Source organism: Chamaea fasciata, unplaced genomic scaffold (genome assembly GCF_029207755.1).
Source record: "Chamaea fasciata isolate MVZ Bird 193981 ecotype frontalis unplaced genomic scaffold, bChaFas1.0.hap1 SCAF_9, whole genome shotgun sequence".
NCBI lineage: Eukaryota > Metazoa > Chordata > Aves > Passeriformes > Sylviidae > Chamaea > Chamaea fasciata.
This window is the reverse complement of record NW_027094094.1, coordinates 5409646-5434952: the sequence shown is the minus strand read 5'-3', so window position 1 is coordinate 5434952 and position 25307 is coordinate 5409646. Positions and strand designations below refer to the sequence as shown.

The window sequence follows — 25307 nt, the reverse complement described above, 5'->3', positions numbered from 1 at the left end:
TATAAGGAGGTTCACAGGGTCAACTTTTATCCCTAATCTCGTGGAACATTCCTCAGTACCTCCAACTCCAGCAGCTTTATGCGTGCCAAAATAGACCGCAAAACTTTGGCAGCAAATTCAAACACAAAGAAACTGAATTACAGGCTGAGTAACTCCAGTAGTGTTCATACCTCACATTACTGACACCTATACCTCTTCATAAACTGCACTCAGAAAAAAACGAGACCAAGTGTTTCAAAACTTGAAATCTAAGTGTGATTGTGATTTCTTTTAGTTTTATGCTTTTTGCATATGACAGGGAAGAAATTGTTTCATTAGATTAATATTAAATGTATTTTTTTGATAGCAACCTTACTGCTAAACCACTCTTACTTTTTTCCTTCAACTTTGTTCTATAGAGAAGAAAGAATTGTATTTTTCTTTTATATTGCCTTTAAATTTCAAAGGCAAATGCCATTTTTTAAACCTACAGAACTTAAACCCAACTTTCAGAAAACAAAGCAGCACCATGAATTAAGTCTTGAGATGAAGAAATACGGCTTTCAATAAGCAATTTCACAGCAATAAATACCTTGATTTGATAAAATATTTATATGTTTAACCAGAAATGAAATAAGAAATCATCAGAAAAATCTTCAAAGCGTTCTAAGCCCTTCTGGACTACACATAGGTAGGAGTGAATGGGGGGTGCAGTAAAGAAAACCCAGCTTTTGTGAAATGTTCAGTCTGGTATGAACCTGAAGATTAAGAAAAAAAAAAAGATACTTAACACATGCTTTCAACACCCATCTATAAATATTAAAACAGGCATAGATAACACAAATCAAAGACTTTTGCATTACAGGGGAATATTAAAAATGATACCTGAGGTCAGTGTGTTTCTGCTAAGAACCAGATGCAAATACAACAGACTTGTCTCCAGAAGCATGAAATGCAAGTACAGCTCTGTCGACTGGAAACACAATTGAAGTGAGAAACACAGCAAAACAAGGTGTGGAAAATGAGCAATACATGCCCCTGACAATAACTGAATCAGAACTCACAATTCAAATATCCATAGGCATTTTCTACAGTGAAAATAATTACAAAGGCATGCCTGTTTCTACAGCCTCAGTAAACTCAGACATACCTGGATCCCTCTAACAAACATCCTGCATCCTTTACTCAGAAGCCACAGACAGGAGAGACTCCAGAAATACCTTTCAGCAAGGTTTTGCTGTGGAAGCATTTCAAGGAAACATCAACTTGTAAGTCATGCAGGTTGTCACACAATTGGCACTAGACACTGTGATCTTGGAACATGAATTCAAAGTAAAATGTCACATACCTTGGCAAATTTCTAGGCATACATCTTGTAGGACGGTTTCTGTGTTCTTCCATAAAACCCACAGAACAAAAAGGTGCTGGAAGGAACTCTTTCAGAAGTCAATGTGAACACAGCATCACCTTGTGTATTGGCCTTGTCTTCAGAATGCAGCAAACATTCAGCAACATCTGTTGGTCCTCTGACCCCAGGTATTGTGCATTTCAAAATGTATCAGCAATACATGTGAAGAGGTGTTACACTTCTGGAACAAGATCTTGTTATATGCATACTGCAAGTTTATACAGATTTGTTCCCTTATGAAAATATCAATTATAAGTAATTTGAGAGATGTTTTTGGACCTTCATGTCCTTGTTCCATAGAATACATAAATCCAAGTAGGAGGCAACAATCACCTAGGAATAGTATCCTAGAAACATTCATATTTTATTTTTCTTAGTCTGAAATCAGCCATGTTTCTAGATAATATCACAAACACAAATTCCTCCTACAAAACCACAGCACGTACCTTTAAATGAAAGAAGCCCCAATTCACACCAAGATAGCAAGAGTTCAGAAAATGTTGCACCTCAGCTTTCTTTGTGTATTTGCAAATATACAGAACAGATTCATTCTGTACAGAACACAAGCTTTGCAATGTACCAAAGCAAGGAACAAGGCATAAATATTTGCAACCTTCGACTGTACAATGAGATCTGGTGCAGCAGCTGTAGGATGGAAAAGCAGCTTGAAGCAGTTGAGTCCAAGGTATATTGGTGTAGGCTCCTTGTGCTTTCTGGTGCAAGTGAAACTCAAGTAGAAATGGTTCTACAAAAGTATATTGCAAAATGAAATAAGTCCTTTTAATAACCAAGAGGGTAATTTCCCCCCCCAGTCAGTACCTGAGTTGGAAGATTTGGAGTAAGTAATAAATTGTTATCAACTGGTCCTTCCCATCATGCTGGACAACGCAGCATTAAAGGAAACAAATAATTTGTGGAGTGAAAAAGTTCTGCCCCATTGAAAGGAACAAAAAACCCATCAAGAGCATTTTTCACGGAACAACAGCCCAGAAATAACTCCCCATTTATTAGGGTCAAAGAACTAGCTACTCAAATGGAGGACAGCAGCTTTTCATCATCTCCTGTGATATTTATACTTCTACAGTTGGCTCTAGGAAGTCAATTTCCATCCAGGAAATGTGAGCATTATCCATCATTTCATGTGGCAGACCTACAATTCTTCTTCAGTTCTTATCCATCCCTGTTCCAGAAGCTGTGAAGCATGGGAAGATGTTCAACAAGCAGCTGTGCATATCTGAAACTACTTCAACTATACAAAGAAAAAGGTCAATATAGACACACAACAAGAATGCCAAGCTAAGAGGTGTACATTAAGCAAAACTCTACAAATTCAGATGCTTAATGCAATTTGCTCCTTTATTTGTTTAGTCACCTTCAGTGTTCTTCTAGGTCGGCTGATTAATATGCACCTGTTGTCTGAAGAACCAAAGAGGTTACGTGGTTTCTACTTTTGTTATTTTAAAGCCATGTCATTTTAAGCAAGCAGATAAAGCAAGTTTGTGTCTGAATGGTCACAACCCTCGGGGTGCTGCTGCAGTGTCTGTGTAAACCTGCTGTGATCTTAAACGTGTTTGACAGTCCGCCTTGGCACTGCTGCTGCTGCACCAGGCACACTGGGCTCTGCCACCTATTCCCACCATCTTTCCTGTTCCTCTCCTCCTCCCTTCCATGCCCCCAGCTGGGAAAGACAGCTGCTGAGAATCTGGGATCTGAGAGAACCAGGTTCATGCAAGGAATGGTAACTGAGCCACCGTTTTACCAGGGAAACATTCAAACACAATCACCCATCAGTACAGAAAAGCCAGTTTACACTGAATTCCCTGACAACTTCATTAAGTGTTTTTCTTCTAAACAAAACACAGCCTCTGCAACTCTGATGCCGCACTGACAGCTTCAACACTAACAGAGAAGGCAAAGCCAATGTTTTTTCCACAGCGTATCAAGAACACTAATAACCAGTAAGATTCAGATCAGCTTTAATCAAAGCATAGGGAGCTGTGTATTTAAGCAAGAATAACTTGTATTCAAATAATCATTACTGATGTCAAATTAACGTTTTGAGTCATTACCCTTTAAATGTCAGTGAGCAGAGCATGTCATTCACACATCCATGATCTACATCAGCACACAGCCTCAGAAGGACAACACAATCAGTGTTCACTTGTCAACATGAAGTCCTGTTTCTTTTTCAAGTAAAACATTCAGTAAACACTTCAGCATTTTCTTCGACTTGAAATTATAGTACAGCAGGATGGGATTTTATCCATGTGATACTGAAAAGCACAACTTTTAAGGTTCTTCCTTAAACAATCAACTGGATTCACAGAAGTCAGCTGAAATGAAACATGACAAAGACCTTCCCAGAAGCTACTGCCTTGCAGTTGCCTTTTTATGAACAGAAGCCTCATTACATAGCAAACCCCTTAAATTTATCAATGTGGGACAGGCACCACATGTGATCAGAACAAAGGAATTCTCACTCACTTTCAAGAGAATTTTCTTTTGCTCTTACAGCCACAATCCAGACCCCAGATTATATCTATAGATGAAAATTCAAGCTGGAACAAGGCAGTTCTTCACAAACCCCATCCATTTTTTGGAAGTATACTGAACAAAAGATTGCCTGTATCTTGCAATGTAAGAACAGTGCAACAAAATCTTTTATTGCTGACCAGGAAACAGTTTCACGAGATTAAAACAAACACTTGTGCCCTTGTTCAAAAACAGTCAGATAATTAAGAAGTATCAGACACTAATCATGTCCATACAGTTTAAGTCTGCTTCCTTGTGTACAAACACAAGAAAAACAAATCACTATTTTTTCTGCAAAACTAAGCCTTATTCACTGTGAGACTTTTTTGAGTGAAATGAAGGCAATGGTTCTGGTACAGTGAATCACTTCTCATGAAGTTATCTTAGTAAGAAGGTGGTTCTGCAGGAAGAGTATGTCTAAAAACTGTTAGCAAAAATACACAAGGAGGCAGGACTGATGAGAAGCTACAGGTAACCTTAGATTTACAGCCTTGCTACTGCAACTCCGCAAAATACAAAATGATTTTGTATGAAAATTTTTTAAAATAAAACATCTTTTACATGATTGCAAGTGCATAGTTTACAAGATCAGCCTTGTCTGCCTGTTGTCAGTTTTACAGCGAAGAGGGACAATGCTTTGACAGATGACAAATACAGGATAAGCCCTTTATCATGTTCCACTTTTATTGAACATTTTCTGCAAATGCAGATTACAACCTTGGTTTAGGTTGCACGCATCAACTTAAGCCATAATAAATCAGTGTTTCTGAAATTCAAATTCTAGTGGTAAGGGTTAGGTAGTGGTTGATTTCTGTAGTTAGAGAAATTACAACAGTGTAAGTGTCACTCATAAAAGCAGTATGGTGCAAGAGGCTCTTTGGTGCCAAAAAATTGTCAGTGATGCATTTATGAATGCTACTGAGTAAAAAGCAATCTAATTTACAACTCTTCCTCGCAGTGCTAGAGAAACATTAAAGGACACTGGAGACCCCCACACCTTGAGCAGTCTGCGAAGAAATATCACCGTTACAGAAAAGCTGTATAAAAATCAATGAAAAAGACTTAAATCAGAAGGTATATCCTATCTTTCACCCTGAAATACAGGTCAGGTACGGCCCAGCTCTACAGCAGGCATATTAAATAATCAGATTTAAAGTGATCTACACATTGAGACCTGAAAGATCACTGCCTTAATCTCACACCCATTTATACGGGCATTTATGTGGCAATGTACTTGCATCATCTAAATCTTCAGTAGCGCCTAAAGAACAAACTGCCTCCACACCAGCATGCACCCAGAACAGCCATATGGCAAACACCTAGAAGGATGTAGAAACCCCAGATTACAAGTGAAGTCTAAAGAAGTCCTAAAGGAACTCACAATTCTTATCTCTACTGACTTGTGACTTTTTCATCTGGCTGAGTGTAACAAAAACACAGACTTACTTGTGAGGTTTTTCCAAACTACAATGTATAGGCCGATCCTCGCGTAGATATACACATATGTACAAAATGTATAGAAAAACAAGAGTCCTATCTTGAGTGGAAAGACACTACATACTGTAAAGGAGAAAAGGAGATAAAGGGCCAATTCTGCCAGCACAAGCACCCGTGGTTCCACACTAACTTCAGTCATTATTGCATGCATTAGATGCCCAGAGTCACAAGTAGCTCTGGCTGCAGCTGAGCCAACTGACTAAACTGCTCTTCCAGTACATCTCACTTTCAACCTGATCTAAAAGTCAAGGTACTACTTCACACGTCAATAAAAGAGGAGGAAAGAAAACCCTCATGTGATTTGCTACAGCAATAAGTGTAGTTATTTGCACAGCCTGGCTGGGTTTAACACAACTGCAAATCTCCATTTCAAAACAGACTATTCTACCTCGCAACACCTGCATGGTCAGAAACAGAAAAGAGAAAACACACAGCTTCTCAGCCACTCACTTAGAACTACCACCTCTAAAAACCAAGCTTTCTGTTTCTTTTAAAATGCAAGTTTGCTTCTCTGAACTACCACTGCAAATCCTGCTCCTGCCCTTCCAACCGTGCCTGCCTCAGCGTTCCAGGTTACAGCTGAGGCATTTGCACCCTCTAGCTGTCACAGGGAGGACACATTACTTATATCTAACTTACATTCATTTCAACTTCAAATTTATTGAGGCAGTTTATATCAATGTATCCATAAAATAATTCAGAAATAACCCAAGTATACCATTTAAACATCTTCATGATTTATCCATTTACACACTCAGTACACAAACAACCCAGCCTCTGTACAAGTTCATCACATGCAAACCACCCATAAAGACAAAAACTTTAATTAAAAATAAGTCACAACTCAGTGTACTGTTTCAACTGCATCTCCATTTACCAAATGGCACATTGAATATTCTCTAAAATAAGATGTTTTTAACAATCTTGTTAAAAAATTCTTGGGCAAAATATTTCTAGACTTAAAAAACATCAAGATTTTTCAAAACACTCAAGATACTATACAACTTATAATAACCTTGAAATATGTTTACAAGGTTGTTAACCAAGGTATTTACATACCAAATAATGTAAAGCAAAAAATTTGTATTTCTAATGACAAAAAGGTGATGCATTAAAGATTTATGAAATTAAAATTAAGGCTCTTTGTTATAGTTCTTTATGTAACTTTACATAATAGCCAACTTTGGAAATGTCAGTCTTGCACATTCTTGTCAATCTACTGCATTTAAAGCAGTAGGGTATATTAAGTATTACTTTGAATAATTACATTGCTACTTCTATGTTTGAGCATGCTTTTGAAACACTGTAATTATGAAATATTTACAATGTGTAGCCTTCAAACTTTATGTAAAAGCCCAAGTATGACTGTCTGATTTGAATACAAACAATATACTTGTAAAAACGCTTTTACTTCTCAAAATTAAATGTAAACTACTACAGTTTTAACAAGCAAACCAGCTCTGAAAAGTTCCAACGTGTGCCTGAATGTGGACAGTAGAAGTTGTGTGAAATTTCTCAGACAGTACTGTTTTTCATTTCAGACTGAACTATTCATTGTATCAGCTGTTTTCTGTAAGCATGTAGAAAAATTAAATACTTCTTTAAAAAAATTATTCCAAGACCTACATATACTTTGAGCTGTGTCCATAGGTTTCTTGAAAACTCAATACTGTCTTGCAGGTTGTAGTGATTGGTCCACAGTTTATTTCAGGATGTGTGTTCAACTAATAAAAGCAACTCGCTGTTTTTCAACGTCATTTCTCTTAAAAGCACAATGATATAAAACACTGAAGACAAAACAAAACAAAAAAAAAAAAAAAAAAAAAAAAAACCAAAAAAAAAAAAGGAATGGTAACCTAAAGATCAAATCCATTAGCCATTTCTCCTACTATATCAAAATTTGTAGTCAGAATTGTCTTTATTGACTTTATTTTTAATTTTTGTACACAAAGAAAAACATGTTCATATCCATCATGAACAAAAACTTAAAAAGGCAGAACTAGAAGACATTTGTGTCCTTCACCAAAGCAAAGCTGTGCTAAAGGTTCCAAACATTTCCATTTTTAAAATAAATATTTTCTTTTTTTTTTTTTTTCATTGTCTACATTCCAGTCTTCAGAATGTCACTGGAAACTGCAGCCTATCATGAAATACACACTTTTAAACAGAGTCCCAGCTCACTGTGTTTGGTAGCTTGCCATACCATATCCAGCTTGGTTAGGTATTACAGGAGCACCTTGTCCCTGGGCAGGTTGAGCACCAAATCCACCCATCCAGGCAGCAGATGGAGATTGGCTTAAAAAGAAACAGGATGGTTAAAAAAAGTGGGGAAAAGCAACTTAAAAAAACCCAACCAACCAACCAACCACAAAAACATACTTCCTACACAACTACTTGTATCAAAATAGAACAATTTCTTCTTCTTTTTAATGAGTAATTCAGGTTAAACTCTTCAACATGTGACTCCTGAAAATGTCAGGAGTTTTTTTGAAAAAAAAACGAGAAAAAAACCCTACAAACCTTGGGTACCAGCTGGATATGACACCTGCCTCCAAAGGCATGGACACACACAGGTGGCTGGAACTGAATCAGTGATGCAGAAATGCAAGAAATACCCAATACCTCATGGGCATGAACACCAGTGATGGGTTTATCAGGGCTCAGTATGTTTAATTGGCACCAGATAATGAAGAACTAGGCAAACAGCTTATTTCAAAATTATGTTAAAACAAAGAGTTCTTGTGAAGACTACAGTCTTCAAGAGATCCATTATTGAAAGCCCACCCAAACTCTGACACTGCACAAGTTAAATTGTCTGTGTGCAGTTCCTTCTCTTCCTGGAGGCAAATATCCAGGCTCCTGGCTCAGACTCACCAGAATCCAGAAGACATTTAGATACCAGAGAAGACCACCCCGCAAACCTTTACCACCCTGGGTGCTCTTTGTGCCTCCATCACACATGACATGGGCCATCAGGTACAGGTCAGAGCGACTCACCCCACCCCATCTGCTCATGGCAAGCACTGAACATAAACTTAAAGCACACAGGAGCCCCGCTAAGGTTTGAAACCTTGTGCAATGCTTGACCCAAATGAGCCTGAAACTTAAGATACAGAATTCTTGGGATATTCTAAAAAGATTAAATTTTATTACTCACTCTACTCCAAAACCCTGTTGATTCCATGCTTGGCCATACATTCCATACGATGGTACTTGCCACCCATTAGCCATATATTGCCCATACTGTTGTGGATTTCCATATACTTGGCTCCATTGTCCCCACTGACTGTAATCCACCTGCAGAAAGAATAATCCATTGTACTTCAGGTTCTAGAGATGGTGAATATTGCATTTGTGCTGCTGAAGGCAAAGTTTTTGCTCTATCAATCAGAGAGCTAAAACAAGCAAATAATGAATTCTGAAAAATAAGATGTCACTATGACTTAATTAGAACCTTGTACTGAAAAATCTATTTGTGTGTGCTTGAAACCCCAAAAGACTATTTGGTTGGACAGCCACCTAATCTGCAGTTAGCAAAACAGCAAGAATTAAAATTACCTCAAAGTTTCTCCCTATCTTGGATCATATCCAGAAGACAGTAACAGATATTCCATCAAAATCACTAGCCCAATTTGATGAACTGGAACATAACTGAGACAGAACATGGAATTTCATAAGAACTCCACCACAAAATTTAGCCATTACAACTGGGAAGTCATTACAGGTATAAACACAATTGCTTTTGTAATACAAAGAAAAGATTAAGTACAGTTACCTGTTGGAAGTTTTTAGTCATATCAGGGGATTCTTTACCCCAATAACATTTAACAACGTGTCCTTCAATTGTGGTTCCGTTAACTGAGACAATAGCATGTGCTGCGCTTTCATGGGTTGAAAACCTAAAAAATGTAAAAACAAACTGATGTTGTGTTTTACAGTACTTCCACCTGATCACTTAAAAAACAGTGACTCCATACACACAGGAACTCCAGGGCAAGACACCTGCTTTCACAAACATTCATCTTCTCAGGTAAAAACACTGGTGGCCCTTTCTACAAGTTCCAAATTATTTTATGAATATATGGTGACAGCTTTTCCTCTATCAGGACAAGTTCAATCAAGTGAAATTACAGAGAGATGAAGCCATTACCACGTGCACAGACCCAGAGATTTTGCTTTCTCTGTCCATACCTGACAAATGAGTAACCTTTTTCTGGAAACACCCTTATTTCCATAATCTGTCCAAACGGTGAAAAAGTCTGTCTCATAAGTTGATCTACAACATAAGAGGTTTTTCAATTAGTAATCATCCCGGTGTCCAAAAAGTTTTAATAATAAAAAATAAGAGAACACTTCATACCTGTTAGCCCCGAGGCAATTCCTCCACAGTACACAGTACAGTTTTTTGGACTTGACTGATTTACTACATCTTCAAATCTCAACTGTTTTGTATTATCTATAAAGAGAGAAGGCTGGTTTTCAGCAGTGGGCTGACAGTAACCCAGACACTTACCTTACACAAGCACGAATTTCACATTTAACAAACACATTCAATATTTTATGACAGATCAGTAGTGCCACCACTATGCTGATACTACATACCAAAAAAATCTAATCAAGATCTAGAAGGCAAACTAATTTGTGATTTAAGTGACATGATTTTGGCTTATGTTTTATTCCCCCACTGAACAGTGAAAAGACAGCAAACACAACACAGCATGACATGAAGCTCTTACTTTCTTGTGTACTTTTGGGGGCTGGTGGTTTCCTGGTTGCCCAGTTAGTTCTGATCTGGCGGCCTCCCAACCACTGGCCTCCCATGTGTACAATAGCATTTTCTGCATCCTGGAGAGATTAAAACAGAGATTGGAGGACTTTCAAACAACAAACATGTACAAATCTACCCCCAAGACTTGGTTATCAGTTAATGCCACTGACAAAACCAGCAGCAGTACTAAGAGTATGAAATTCTGAACAATCATAGCAAGCAGATAAACATCAATTAACGTAAAGGAAACTGGTTACAGAGAAGACCCTCAGAAGTCATTTGGCGAAAACACTGAAATAAAACAACTATCATTAAATGTTTCTTTTGCTTCCTGGAGGTGTGCAACAGATGCTTTTTAAGTTCTCTGCATGTTAAAGTCATTGTAAGAGCACACAGGAGAATCCATGGCCCACTTTTTATCTTCATCATAAAACTGAAGACAATCTTTGAGTTCACAGCGTAAGCAGAAACATCTGGTAAGCAAGGGTAAGTTTGTTAACAGCTGCAAGAAGCAATTTGTCTCCCAATTGCTTTGGAAGAAGGCAGACAGAGCAAAAAGTGCACATTTGAAATGCTTTTCCAAGGGCACAAAGCTTAAGGAAAAAGCTGCCAAGCACAAGGGACAAAGAAAATGTGGACAAGTTAAGGGTGAACTGCTCCCAGCTAGAATTCTCTTGTCAAACTCAGGACCTTGATCTTTCCAGGTATTAATTATACTTCTTTTGAAAACACATAAATACAAAAAGGAAATGACAAAAGATGACCAATAAGAAAAGAAAAACCCAGTCTAAAAGACAAAAATCAAAGCACCAGCCAATGAAACACCCCGATTGACTCAAGTGCCCTTGGCTCCTAAACCACAGTGAGAATGTAATGAACTGACTAGAAAAGAAAACACTCTGATGAATCTTGCTGCTATCCTGCTCGAGGATCACAGCTGAGACAAACATGGAACAGAGCCCAAGCCATAACTGATCCAGTCCAATGCAGGAATTCAATTTTCTCTTAACTGTGTTGTGCATTAAGAGCTCAGGCTGGAGTACCTGAAGTCTGGGAGCATATCCCACTTTCCCAAATCTAGCAGAATGATACATTCTGAAAACCAGGCCTTAAAGTTCCAGCTCAGAACAGGGACACCATAACCCTACAGGGTGCAGCTACTGTGGGAATGAACAGCAATCGGGACATAAAATTTAGAGAACTTTTTAATACTATGTTTAGAATTCATCCATTAATTTTGTAGAACAAATACAAATTTCAATTTGGTATTTTAAAGGCTCAGTCTGAAAAGAATCCAGTAACTTTAATTCCATGACTGTTCCAGTTCCCCTGTGGACACAGGAACCAAACACAACTGGATGATAAGGCAAGAGGGGTACAAGGAAATAACAGCTATTCCTTGCTTTTTCAGCTGTAACACAGAACAAAGGAAGTGTAACTGGAAAAAATACACTAAATCAAGGCATTCAACTGCAGTATCTTATGGCATTGACAGATGTGAAGAAATTAAAACTTTTTCTCTGATTATGACAGCTGCAGGTAACCGTTACAGAACATCAAAAGAGATCTGACATGTAGGACTTCTGACCACACAAACAAGGCTTTACATGCCTAAAATCCTGGAACAGTGTGTTTCTCCTATGCCAAATATTTAAGGAAAATGATTCACAGTTTCCCCACGTTGTCCTAAACATACATACAACTCTTGTACATGTAAATTTGTTTCCCTGGGTGAAGTCTAATAAACAGCGAATACATAAACAGGCAAAACTAAAAAAGGAAAATAGGAACTATTTTAAACCTGCATTGTGATTACTCACCAGTTTGTTATAAAAAGATACAAAACCATAGCCTTTTGACTTTCCAGTTGCCATATCTTTAACTACCCGTGCATCCCTGTGAAAAGAAGCACAGCTATATGAGGGTAGAATTGATAACCTGCAAAATAAAAACTAAAAGGAACCACACACACTGTATTGTGAGCATAATTTTCTCTTATAAATTCAGTTAGCCCTAAAACTACAGTCATTCCTGAACTCTCCCTATTGCTTCTTTACCTGTTAGAAAAAAGCAGTAGGACAAAAAAAATAACATGTAATAAACATGCAACCTATGCACATAACCTATACTGGCTATAACTAGAATGTTCAAATTTGAAGTATAAGAGAAACAAAGTTTCCTTTTCTAATATTCTATTGGCTAGGGTCCTCTAAGGTTTACTGTTCTATAAATTACTGTAACAATTCTATCTAATTTACCATGCATTTTCTAAATAGTTAAATGTCTTCTGCCTAGTGATACAAAATATATGAAATATTAAAAAAATCGAAAAAGAGGAAAAAATAGGAATTAAAAGGCATACATGGCCTGTTAACAGATTTCTTTATTTTTCTTGGTCAATTCTCTACCATCATTTTGGAGTTTGGGTAGCTGTAAATTTTGAAAAATTGACATTTTCAGAAATTTAAGAAAGGAGAATAAAACTAACAACAATGCTAAGCACACCAGTACGAAAACAACAAATTTACACAGAAATTTTAGTGAGTAAGTTAAAATGATTGGAAATATAGAACTGCACTGAATATAGAATGTTAAAATGTAAATACTAAAATATGTATATATAAATAATGTATAATAAGAATAAATAGAAATGAGAAAAAATCTACAACTGAGTTCCAGTGTGCACAGTTCCTTGCAGTTAGCCTTCAAGATCCTGTCCATTCTTATGAGCAATTCTGCAAAATAACCAGAATGCTATTACTTTTAATTGTGACTTGGACTTTAGAAAAACTGCAGGTCTCAGGTATAAAATATAGATTGAGAAACAGAAACCTGAATTATTCTTTTTAAATTGATTTTTAAAACAGTACTACTTACCACATTAAGAGACAAAAAGCAAAGTAAACAAAACAGCAGAGGTAAGAAATAAGATTTATGATTCATTTAAAAATATGCGTACAGAACAAGAGAAAAATAAGTATTTTGTTCTTAGAAATATATTCCTGCAAAGCAGTACAAAAACTTTCATGTGCAACTTTGATTTTTATAAAGATAAACTGATAAAAGATTAACAGACTTTTTTTTTTTTTTTTTGTAGCAGTACTCTTTAGGACATATATACTTTAGCACTCTCAAGGATTTTGTAATGTTAAATTTGTTCCAATTAGAACACCAGGTGATTTAGCATCACCTGAATTGTCCATGAGAAGTTTAAAGAAACATTCTCTTAACTGGCAGAAATGTGCACATATTGTAAAGCCACCATTCTTTCATTTATTATAATTGCAATTCATCCCATTATCATTCAAAAAAAACAGATTTCATTCTCATAAGCATTAGCTTTTTTCATAACACTCCCAAGTTATTAACTAGCTGCTTTATAGATTTATATTCCAATTGCCCAGTTTTCCACACTGCCAATGAAATGCAGCAAAAATGCACATAAAACCCACCCAGGATACAATATATACCAGTTGTCAAGTCACTACTCTGTACACATTCTCAACACCAAAAAATCACATTAGAGCAGTAATTAAATTTTAATAAAAAGTTGAAGGACATTAGCATAATTAGCATATAAATTAGGTTAAAAAGACATTGCTTTCAGCAAACCAAAGCACAATAACATTACTGTATTTACATTGTGAAACACCCTGAGATACATCCCCTCTTTACTACCCACCCACCCACCCACCACAAGGAAATGAACAGCAGAAAAATGATCTCAATAGATAAGAACCAACATTTCAACTTAGAAACACATTTTCACTATCACATTTTCTGACTGATAATGGAAATGTTTATGATGATACTTACGATATTTTACCGAAAGGAGCAAATGCTGACTTGATGTCTTCTGTTGTTATTTCTGGACTTAAGTCCCCAACGAACACATGGAAGTGATCTGAAAATAAATAATTTACTAATCAAATATTTAAGTGCTATCTAAAGTTTCAACTCCTGAGAAAGTGATGCTCTGCACACAGCACTGGGGACCAGGAACGCTCAGGATTCCGTGTGAAGAGCAGCAGCAATTTAATCTGTCCACTCCGGTTTCCCCAGTTGTAAAGCAGAAACAGAAGAATTAGTTTGCACAGTTCTATTAAACACTACATGGGAAGGAGAGAAGTTATGTTTAAATGCATTTATGATTAATTTTTACCACTTGGTGAAGGATTTGTGTAGAAGTGATACTGTGGCATTACATTACTTACTGGATGTATCTTTTTTCTGGCTACTTGGTGTTGTTGCCCAGTTTACTTTGACCTCCTGAAAACAAGTATAAGATTTAGTATAAATTCACAAAGTTCTTACACTTTATAAGTTCATTCAAGGGTTACAACTGTCAACGTTTACAAATCATCATTTAACATAAAACGGCATTATAAACAGAACATCACAAATAATACATTTCCAAAACAAGACTTACTCAATATCACTACTTCTAAAAGATTATTCTATCAATATTTAACCTTGGTAAAACATCTTCAACGATCTTATTAACATTTTCACAGAAATCTATATTCTTTAAATCTAAGATTACCATGTAAGCAACTTACCTTTCCCAAAATTTTTCTCCCATTCATAGCAGCTAATGCAGCAGCTGCATCTCTGTGTTCATAAAATTCCACAAAGCAATAAGGGTCATTGCTTGTATGCTGCAAAACAGAAAATCCAACAGAAGAGTTGACCCTTCTGCTATCGGGTTGCTGAGAAGAAAATCCAGGAAAATATATTACTTATAGCTAGAAACTTTCAGAATGATTTGCATCAGATTTATGAAATAGCCTTTGACATTACACTTAAATGCAAGACGGACTTTTTTTATCAAAGGTCTAGCAGTTCCTGAAGGATAGCTTGCTTTAAATGAGGACTGAAGTTTACTGAACTAAAAATAACTGATCAGAAAAGTGATCTGCAAACTGGATGGAAAGGGGAGGGGGAAAGGGGAAGAATGGAGAGAAGAACAAATCTGCCTCATGCATATACTCAAAGCTAGAAAGGTTTACTCCCCAGACACATTTTCACCAATTTTCTCTTGCCCTACTTAAGAAGTCTTTCCTTTCATTTGACTGAAAACCACCAGCAGGCAGCAACCTGGAAGTTGCACTGTGTCAGTGTCAAGTGAAAAATGCCACAGAAAACAACTGGGAAATAACCTTTTAAAAGAACTCCAGTTTGACTGAGGGGAAAGGAGATTAATCAATTGACTGTTAACTCTGTTAAACCTTGAGTACAACCTGTTTCTGTAGGATGGCCTATCAAATCACCTTTAAAAACACACACTGACAGAGGTCACTGAAGTAATAAATATACCAGAGTATAAAGTGCAAAGAACAGAAGAGTTTTCTGAAAAGCTGATCAAGTGGAAAGGATGTCGAGAATGCCAACTTGAACACTGGATTTGATCTACCTCCAAGATGTAATGAGTACAGAAACTCTAACCAAAACATTCCCGTTAACTATTCAGCACATGCACAGACCAAAAGATGATAAATACCAGTATTACCCTAAACAAGTTATTTCTCACATGGACAGGGAAGGGTCTAGCACAGAGGAACTGCTCTGGCATCACTATTCTCACCTATCAACCTCTCACAGGGCCAGATGGAACACAGAAGTAACACAGGTTAAGAGAAGCCTTTTCCAGCAGTCCTATTTAACCTCTGACAACTCATACACACACTGATGGGCAATTCTAACCCTTCCCCCTAAAACTGGATTGTACAGTTTCAACCATAGTCCTGTCTGCTTCTGAAGCTGTTCAGATGCAATAGTTGAAGGATCACAAGGCCTTCATACACTTAAAATGGTCATTGGGTCTGAAGTCATCCTCCTGAACACTGTCAGTACCTGGGGCCTCTAACCGATCCACAATGAACAGATGAGAGAAAAGGTACCGGAGGTGATAAAAAAAGTTTCAGTCACAAAGTTCTCTACAAGCACACTTGCCTCAGATAGCCCAAAAAAGAAAGCCTTAATTCACCCCTCCTCCCACACTACTTTGGGAAACCCATTTAAGGTTTCTTTAGGAAATTCAGTGTAGTTCATGCTTCTGCTGAAGTGCAGCCTTACTTTTAGACTTCAGGGAGGTCTTTAGCACTGAGAACTTGACTGAACACGAGAAGAATCTCTTTTTCAAACATTCAGACCTTTAGGTGTTCAAACTATCTACAAATGCTGTGCCACCAGCTTGAGTATTATAAACCCCCAAAAGAAACACTTGAAATTTTTCAACACTTGATGAAGACTTGAACACATGTCACATACTCTACAAAAGAAAAAGGATGACTTGGCACACTTGGCTAAAATGGAAAAACCCACATGTTTTCAAAAGGCGATGGTGGTACTAGAAATGGTAAGAACCACCTAACCATGACTCAGTTCCTAGGACAGAAGGATGGACACCATGGACAGGCCAGTGCCAATCTAGATTCCAAGCTGCACTCCTGTGACTGCATGTTGGCAGTGCTGAGGTCAGCCCAGTGCAGTCTCCTCTGTGGGACTGAGTACAGCTGCCAGCAGTTTTTGTTTATCTACTTGTTTCAGAAAGATGTCTCACTTATGGAAAGATCTTAAAACCAGCCTCAACCAAGGCAAAAATGTTGGAATTTCTCATCTGATCCTCAAGAAAGCAAAGTGATGCTAACAGCTCTCACCCAGCCAAAGGTGGGAGCAGCAGCACCTTATGTCTGCAGAGCACATGACAATCAAACTGTTCCTTCAGAGAAAAGCCAGCAACTGTGATCTGTCAGCCTTCTGTTATCTATCTCCAATAAACTTAAAGCAAATGCAGCAGAGAAAAGTGTCACATGGGAAATTATTAGTCCAGACAAAGATGAGAGTGATTACACAAGCAGCAAGTTGATGGTAAGCTAAAAACAAAGAAACAAACAAGCTGTGTGACACGTTGAAAGGAGAAGCCCACAGGGGAGTTTGTGGAAGCATTCCTAAAGAAGTCTAGTCACAAGATTTGCCTTTTAATACTTTCATTAACAATCCTGACATAAAACTAATGTAACTGTCCTCAAGAAATCTGTAATCACAAGTTAGCATGAAGCATAAGATGTAATAAAAAGTATGAAAAGCATACAGAAACCAGAGATGAAGGACCAAAGCTTAAACCTGGCAGAAGCTCAGATTAGTCCCTGCCTGCTCAAAGCTTACCAGTTATAATCATAGAAGGAAGGAAAAAATACCAGGGCAAGAGAAGTTTTGTAGGATGTGTCAAAAAGCTCACAGAAATGGCTGCCAACCATGAAGGTACCAGAGTATTTACAATGGAGATAAGAAAGCATTAATACTTACCAACATTCTGTGCAAAAACTTTATCTGGAATACTATGGAAATTTTGTCACTTTGTTTCAAGGAAAAATTAATTTAAGAACAGACAGTTGCAGACAAGAGCTATTTGTACTGGTGCAGACAAGAGGTATTTGAACTAGTGCAGAGAAAGTTGAGGAAGAGTCAAACTCATTTTGAAGGATTTCTTACTTTTCATCCATAGCAAAGAACTATTTATTCAAGAGGGACAAGAATTACTGAGGCTCACGTTCAAATAATGTGAAAAATGTACAAAACAGCCATGAAAAACACTTGAAATAATAAGGTATCTGATCATGAGAACAATGTGATTCTGCAAAGAGAGGATAACAATCTTTTAAATTGTGGAAATCTTTCAAAGTGCAATCTCATCACCAGCTGATAAAAGGTATGTCAGGGCTAGAGGCAAAAGCACAGGATTGCACAGACCAGGTCTCTCCTGGAAACAGTTATCCCCAAAGCCAAAGAAACCCACTGCCAGTAATGTTAAAAGAAGCCCTCAGCTTCATTTGTTTCGGACAACTTAGGATAAAGTTACACTACATCTGCTATCCCCCCCCAGATGTGGAAGGCCTTACCTCTGTTATCATTTTACAGCTTTTGCATGGTCCAATCTGGCTGAATAACTGAAGTATGAGAACCTCAGTCACATCTCTGGAGAGGTTTCCTACATAGCTACACAAGGAAACAAAAAAAACCAAGATTTTAAACCAGAAATCATCATCTTTTAAAACATAATGGTTTTAAAAACTTAAATAACTATAAAGAATCTCCCTTTAAAACATCTCAGGTATCTTAAAGTCAGTATTTACAAGTTATTTCACGGTTTTAATGCAACACTCATGTGGTGTTGGCCACACAGCTGAGGAATGAGGCTCAGTTCAGACACACTGGACACCAAGACCCAGTGCCAGTCCCTTCCTTGGCACAGAGATGTCAAAACCACAAAGAACATTGCTCAAGAATGCTGTGCAGAACAACAACCAACTGGGCAATGATATTTAAAGTTTCACTTCCCACTGAGTACCTCATGAAGAACCCTCCTGAATTTGGGTACAAACACACATCGAACTGCCATGAGCTCAGGAGCAGCTCCCGGACAAATTGTGCTGCCTCGCAATCAACCAACTCAACTTTGCTGTTTTCCTGAACATTTGGGAAAGCAGCCCACTCACCAACAGACAAGGCAATTTATGCAGCATTCTGCCACAGGAATGCACTGTACAGCAGCTATCTCAACAGCTCCCACCTTTGTAATAGCCCCCCAAATTCTTGCAGTGTTATTTTAATATCACCCAGGCTTTGTTGATTTTTGTTAGTTTGTAAATCTTGAGAAGTAATTCCAAGTTTTGAAATGCTTATCCAGTTTAGATAAGAGTCCTACATTTACCAGGTCACAGTAATGGCTGAGAAAGTCACCAAAGCAAAACTAAATTCTTTTTAACAATTTGACTAACTTGTAATCAAATTGTAAACAACTGGTCTGTTAAAAGAGAGGCTTGTCACAGTAACAGATGTCAAAAGCCATCAGCAGAGGGACATTCATCATCTTTACAAATAAGCCTGTCAAGGCATAAAGAATTCAAGTGCAACCAATAAGATGAGCAGAACCTTCTGCGATTTAGAAGCTGAAAGAATATTCATTTTATTCATTTTATTCATTTTACTCTGGTCAGTTACAGAACGTCATAAACCGGCAGACTAAAGTCAGCCTGACCTGTTAATAAAGTGAACATAAATGTGAACAAGTGTTTCTTACTGCTCACAGACAAATTTATTTTGAGTTAACTAGAGGTGTGCTCTGAAATTGCTCTGAGAGGCAACCCTTGAAAATTTTGGAAAAGCAAATTCTGTGTTTGACAGCTGGACTTTCATCCGGATCAGCAAAATGAAAATGGACACTGTTTGTTTTCATCAGAACACCACACAAGGTTATCAATGTGTTTATATTTGTTTATGTCGTTCTCCTTTCAGCAACTGTGGGGCAATTCTGCACTTTCTCTGCAGGACTCCAACGCCACAAGATTCAGAGTGAGTTTCTGAGGTATCACCTGAATATAGAACATCCACTAGAATACTTCACTTACTCATTAGTTTCTGATTAAATAGGTATGAATTAACACAAGTTATTAACAGAAGCCTGGATTGTTATGAAGCTTTTCAGCAGAGAAGTTACAAACTGCAGAACTCCAAGACCCCTAATAGGACAATTTGTCCATCTCACTGACTTTTCAGTTCTCTCCTGAAAACTGAGTAGTTAAACATTTATCCATACCTTCTTTTCTGAAATATTAACTAAATTTTTGTTAATCATTCACCAAGAATAAATTGTAAATCACTAATAGCTTTTAGTGGAAATATTAACTGTTGCAGATACTTCTAAAATCAGATGGAAAATGTATATTCCAGTAGGAATTCCAACATAAAGGGTCAGTGGTGCTGTGAACTTATTGCCAGTACTGGATTCCTCTGTATGCTGCAGGACAGTATTCATTAACACTGAGCCTTCACAGCATATATGAAATTAAACACAGTGAAGTCTTATTAACATTATTTCTACTGCAAATCAGATACAGTAAGGAGTACAATTAGCACGAACAAAAAAACCAAACATCATCCTCTTCTGCATAACATTAACATGTATTTGGGAAACACAAGAGGTCGGAAAATCAAGCTGGAGATTTCCTCTTGGTCTGACAAAAATATTAAAAAAAAGGCCAGGGAATGCCATTTTTCAGCAATCTATTCAACTAAGGTAAGAAAAGTTACACTAACTGACAGAAGATACAAGATATACCAGGTGGTTTTTTGACACCGCTGTGTCTTTAGCAAGATAGCAGTGAGAGAATGTTGCATCATGTCTGAAACAAGCTGTTTTTTCATAAAAATCAGGACCACCTTGACTGCTGGATTCAGATGGGACGTGAAATCCTACTGGGCCATGAATTCCCTAAATGTGTATGATAAATTCTGCCTTGGTGCATAATATCACCATTAGTCAGAGGCATTCCCACCCTTCCCAAGCTGCTAAAACTCAAACTTCAGTAATGCACACACAGAGAATACTGCACAGTAAATGTCATGTAGCAAAGACAACACTCAGAGAGACCCAAATCTCTCAAACTAAATTAAAACATCGGAGGGAATACAAACCTCTACAAATTGGAAACAATATGCTAAATAGCAAGACTTGATGGTTATTTCATGTAACCATTTAAACAGTAACATCACCTCCTTCAGGACAGTTAGAGAGGACTTCAATAAAAACATACAAGCAAACATCTTCAGTGTGAATGTCTGAATACTAAAGAAATAAATACATTCAGCACATCAGGAACAGACACTTTACCTTGCTGGAAACAAAATTGGGCTCAGTGATGCTGATCACCCACCACCCATGGCCAGCCTGTGCTCAGCTTTCCCCTCTCCAGCTCCATTTACAGTCATGGAATACAACAGCATCTTCTGGTCTTGACATCAAAATTATCAGAACCACACCTCAAGGAACCAGAAGACTCCTAACATGCTACGGTGTGATACTTCAGTCTTTTTGGACTGATACATTCTAGAGGATGGATTATGCAAACATTTTAAAAATTATAAAACCCAGGAGGGCAGAAGCATTCACTAAACTTTTATAGGTGGTCTTGGATGATGTGACAGGGCAGCAATAGTTGTGGGTTTTGCACACAGGCAACAGTGTTTGCTCCCTTCAACAAGTCTGAAGGGCCTAAATACCAATTAATTAAAAAAAAAACCAAAAAAAAAAAAAACAAAAAAACAACCCAACCTATAGACAGATAGATATTGTGACATAAATTTTTATCTATTGCACTTCTGAATGCTGCTGACAACACAAAGAACAACTACTTGAAATGCAGAGATGCTGTAGAACTATCTGAAGAACACAAGAGGCACAGATCAGTCCCTAATGAATTTAGGAACTCTTTGGCTTAAGCAGAAAAACTCTTTTTTGGAATGTAAACGGGTTTGTATTGCATCCTAGGCAGGGAGGTAAGAAAGGGACATTTACAGCCACTACTTTTAGGTGCACAAAACTCCCTCACATCCCTTTTTGAGGAAAGACAGTAGATCTGATTTCTCTCACACAGGCAACATGCAAGAAATGGCAGTTTCCATATTTAAAAGAGGAAATGATGATAAGCAACAAGGTAACTGATGTGCTCAAGAGCCCATGGAAATTCCAGCAACTCTGCCTAGTGCTTGTGAGCTCCTGGAAATAAAATGATACCAAGAATAATCCACTCTGCAGCCTCCTCCAGGAGACAACATTCCTGTACAAGAGCTGAACGGAAAGGAAGTTCAAGACAAGAGAATCGGGTGAAGCTTTACTCCTGCACCTTATCCACATTCCAGACCTGGAATACAGCACGGCAAGGCTGCTGAGATAACAGCTGGAGGTATGCAGTGACTGCAGAGCACTCCCTGAACACCTACAAACCACACAGAACATTTCTAAAAGCCTGAACAAGAATAGGCAACTTCGGGATTTTTCTGGCTGTCTGCAAGAGCTGATAACATTAGCAACACCTCAGGTTTCTGATAGTCTAGTTTTCACTTGAAAGTAGAAACAGGACTTTGATACAGCCTGTGCAATCTAACAGAACTCACAGAAAACAGAGCTTTCAAGTGCTCTATTAAGACAAAAACAAAAAACCAGAAGCTCACAGCTCACTTTAGGACCAGCTAAAAAATTACATGTGACAAATCACACAAAAAGGCCCCCATCCCTGGAAAGTTTTTTGGCAGAAAGTATCTCAGGCTATTCTTCACACTTCTATAAAGTTAAGAAACATAAGAAATAAAAATGCAAATGGGGTCAGTTTTCTATATGAAGCCTCAGAAAATATTCTGAATTCTCAGAGGTTCATGACTGGAAACAACGTAACAGCCCTGTAAGTCCTGCAAATTGAAACAATCCTAAATCCTGAGCTGTTTAATTCCTGATGGGCATAAACACTGAGTTAACCGTGCTTAGGTAAATTTTCCTTTTTATAAGTTAAAAAAAAAAAAAAAAAAAGAAAAAAAAAAAAGAAAAAAAAAAGAAAATTCCACCCTAATTTACAGATTTTTAGATTACATTTATTCCTTCAGCAGTGAAAAACGAAGACATTGATAAAGTACTGCTTACACTATCCATCAAGTGCTTTTGCACATGGTCAAAAAGCTACTGAAACAATTTGTTCTTTACTTTCTCCCCCCTCCCCAAATAAACCAAACAATGAAAACTTAGAAGTTCAACTAACAGTATTTTTATTTGTTGTTCTTGGGAGACAGTGAGTTTTATTCATGAGATCACAACTCCTCTATATGAAAAGCAGTGCTCAGGATAATAATCTTTAAAACACGACTTGCTATTCTAAATTTAAAGACATTTCGGATAAAAAATAAGGACAAGAAGGTAAAATGCAAAAAATGCTACAGAAAGATTTTTGCCTTCCATGCAAAAAGCCCAGAAATAATTACAGGGAAGTAACCCTTTGTGATTGTGGTTACCACAAACCTACTAGGAAATTAATGTGCATGCTGTTTATTAGTTTAACAAATGAAACAGTCACACGTGTACAATAAAGCATTTGGGGCAGCTGCAGAGATGCTATTTCAGACACCTTAGTACAGATTTATTCTTTTTCTTGTCAGTAATTAAGTGGGTTAAGTCAAGACCTTGATGGAAAGCGTTACCGAGAAGGACCCAATGTGGCACCCAAACTTGTTGGCACTAAAAGAACATTTTAAAACTTAGTGGGAATATAGCAGTTCTTAAAAAGAAAGAAAAGGAGTCAGTAATGAAGAAAGAAGCCTTGAAAATAAAACTCTGTGTGACTCCGCTCTTTTCCCTCCTCCTATTCTAAAACAACAGCCAAACCTAGGTCCTCTCTGAGGGCCAAGCAAACTCAGATCATTTGGGTAATCAACACAGAAAATATTTCAGACATTCTTATTTACACTATGCATCACAGGGAGTGAGGACTAAGCACTTGTATTACACTATAAACGAGTTAAAAGAACTTTTGCAGACCTAAAAAGGAGAAAAAAAAACAACACAAACTGCCTTGAGAAGCCTTAAATGCCAAGTCATCACTTTGGTGGTGAGAACAGAACTACGAGACATTTTAGTGTTTCAGTAGTTTCTTGAAGAGCGGCTTTCAGCCCTGACTATCTCGGAGAGCTTTTTCTGAAGGCTACTGTCCCCAAAGCTAAATGGACAAAGATTTCATTTGCACTGTCCTGAGCTGTGTTTGCCATGGGAGCAGCCCGAGCGTGAGCCTGCCTTTCTCCCGGGGACAGCCCGAGCGCTGCCCCGCTCACAGAGCCCCAAACAGCCTCTGGAAATCCGGGAACTGCTTAAAAATCAGCAGCAGCAGCACAAAAATCCCTGCTCCCAAGTGCCCGACCGCAAGCGCGAGCCTCCCTCGTTTAAGCCAACAGGACAAAGAAAATTCATCAAAACCGTATCTGCAAAGCTGAGAAGAACTCCACAGCAACCCCCGAAACGCTCAAATTTGTGTTTTTTAAAGAGAAAACGGACGGCAGACACCAAGTAACTAAACAGCGCGGAGAGGCACGGCCGACACACAGTGATTTCCCTCTGCTGGGCCCGATACGCTGTTATTGAAGCACACGGTGACACGCTGGAGGGAAAGCGATCCCGGCCGGTCTCCCGGCGCTGCCCATCCCATCCCACCCAGCGCCGGGGGAGCACAAAGAACTTTCCCAGCGCCGGGGCCGCGGGGCAGGGGAGGCCCGGGGGCGGCCCGTGCCCCCCGGCCAAGGCTTGGCACTGCCGCCCGCACCCCCAAAGCCCCGGGCACGGACGCCGGCGGCGGTGGCCGTTACACCCCGGCTCCAGCTGCGGTTCGGCGGTGTTTTCCTCGGATCGGGGCGCTGCAATCCCGGCGCGGGCCGCCGCGCTCCGCTCCCGCTGCCGCTGCCCGGACCCCGCTCCCGGCCCTGCCGCACACGCTCCGTCCCGCTCGGCCCCCTCCGCTCCCCCGGCGCCCCCCGAGGCCCCGGCCCCGCATCCCTGCCCCCGCCCCGCTCCGCCCCGGGCCCGCTGCCCACCCCGCCGCCCCCTCCCCACTCACAGGGTCCTGGGCTGCCCGTCGTCTTCCATGATGGTGGGCGAGCGCCGCTCTCCGCAGCCGCGCCCGGGGGCAGCGCCGGAGGGGTTCGGCGGCGCACGGAGGCAAAGGGAAGGTGAGGAGGGTGCGGGCGGCCCCGGCTCCCCCCGCTCCGCGTCGCCCCCGCGCCAGGTCCCGCGGCCGCAGATCCCGAGCGGGAGAGGGAAGCGGCACCACAAAATGGCGGCCGCCACCAGACGCTCAGGAAGCCGCGCTCTGCGCAGGCGCCGCCCCGCGCGCTCCCGGAGCCGCTTCTCCTTCCAGGCCCCGCGGGGCGCGATGGGGATGGTAGGCACTGCCGGGCACGGCGCGGCGGGGCCCCGCAGGCTGCTGGGAGCGGTAGTTCGTTTGGCGGAGCACAGAACGGCTGCCCCCACGGAGAGAACTACAGCTCCCGGCATGCCCGGCGGCAGCGGCGCCTCGGGGGCGAGTTCGGGCGGCCTCGATTGGCCGCCGGCAGCCCGGGAAGATTCGTTTCGTCTCTATCCCGGTCCCGATCCCGGCCCTAGTCCCAGCCCCGGCCCCGCGGAGCGGGACGGAGCTGCCAAGGCTGCGCTGGAGCGCGCTGTCACCGTGTGGGGAGGACAAACGCCCAGACCCGCTGTGCCCCGAGGCTCATCCCGGCCATTCCACACGGCCTGGCCGGGCGGCAGCGGCT

At 39.6% G+C, this 25307-nt stretch overlaps 1 protein-coding gene across 4 annotated transcripts; it reads right to left on the bottom strand.

The window, feature by feature from the left end:
• Positions 1-6056: 6056 nt before the first annotated feature.
• Positions 6057-24843, bottom strand: TIAL1 (TIA1 cytotoxic granule associated RNA binding protein like 1). Of its 4 annotated transcripts, none has more exons than XM_066190828.1 (12): positions 24614-24841; positions 18086-18182; positions 14744-14893; positions 14399-14453; positions 14001-14088; positions 12005-12080; positions 10153-10261; positions 9777-9872; positions 9608-9692; positions 9192-9315; positions 8574-8713; positions 6057-7711 (listed from the first exon to the last, which is right to left on the bottom strand). In XM_066190828.1, exons 1-12 carry the CDS (start codon positions 24640-24642, stop codon positions 7594-7596), a joined length of 1167 nt encoding a protein of 388 aa, XP_066046925.1. In that variant the 5' UTR covers positions 24643-24841; the 3' UTR covers positions 6057-7593. The 4 variants fall into 4 exon arrangements, with proteins under 4 accessions (XP_066046925.1, XP_066046926.1, XP_066046928.1 ...); XM_066190829.1 differs by having other exon boundaries at positions 14744-14842; positions 24614-24840; XM_066190830.1 differs by lacking the exon at positions 6057-7711 and adding an exon at positions 8975-9067 and having other exon boundaries at positions 8626-8713; positions 24614-24843.
• Between the last annotated feature and the right edge of the window lie 464 nt (positions 24844-25307).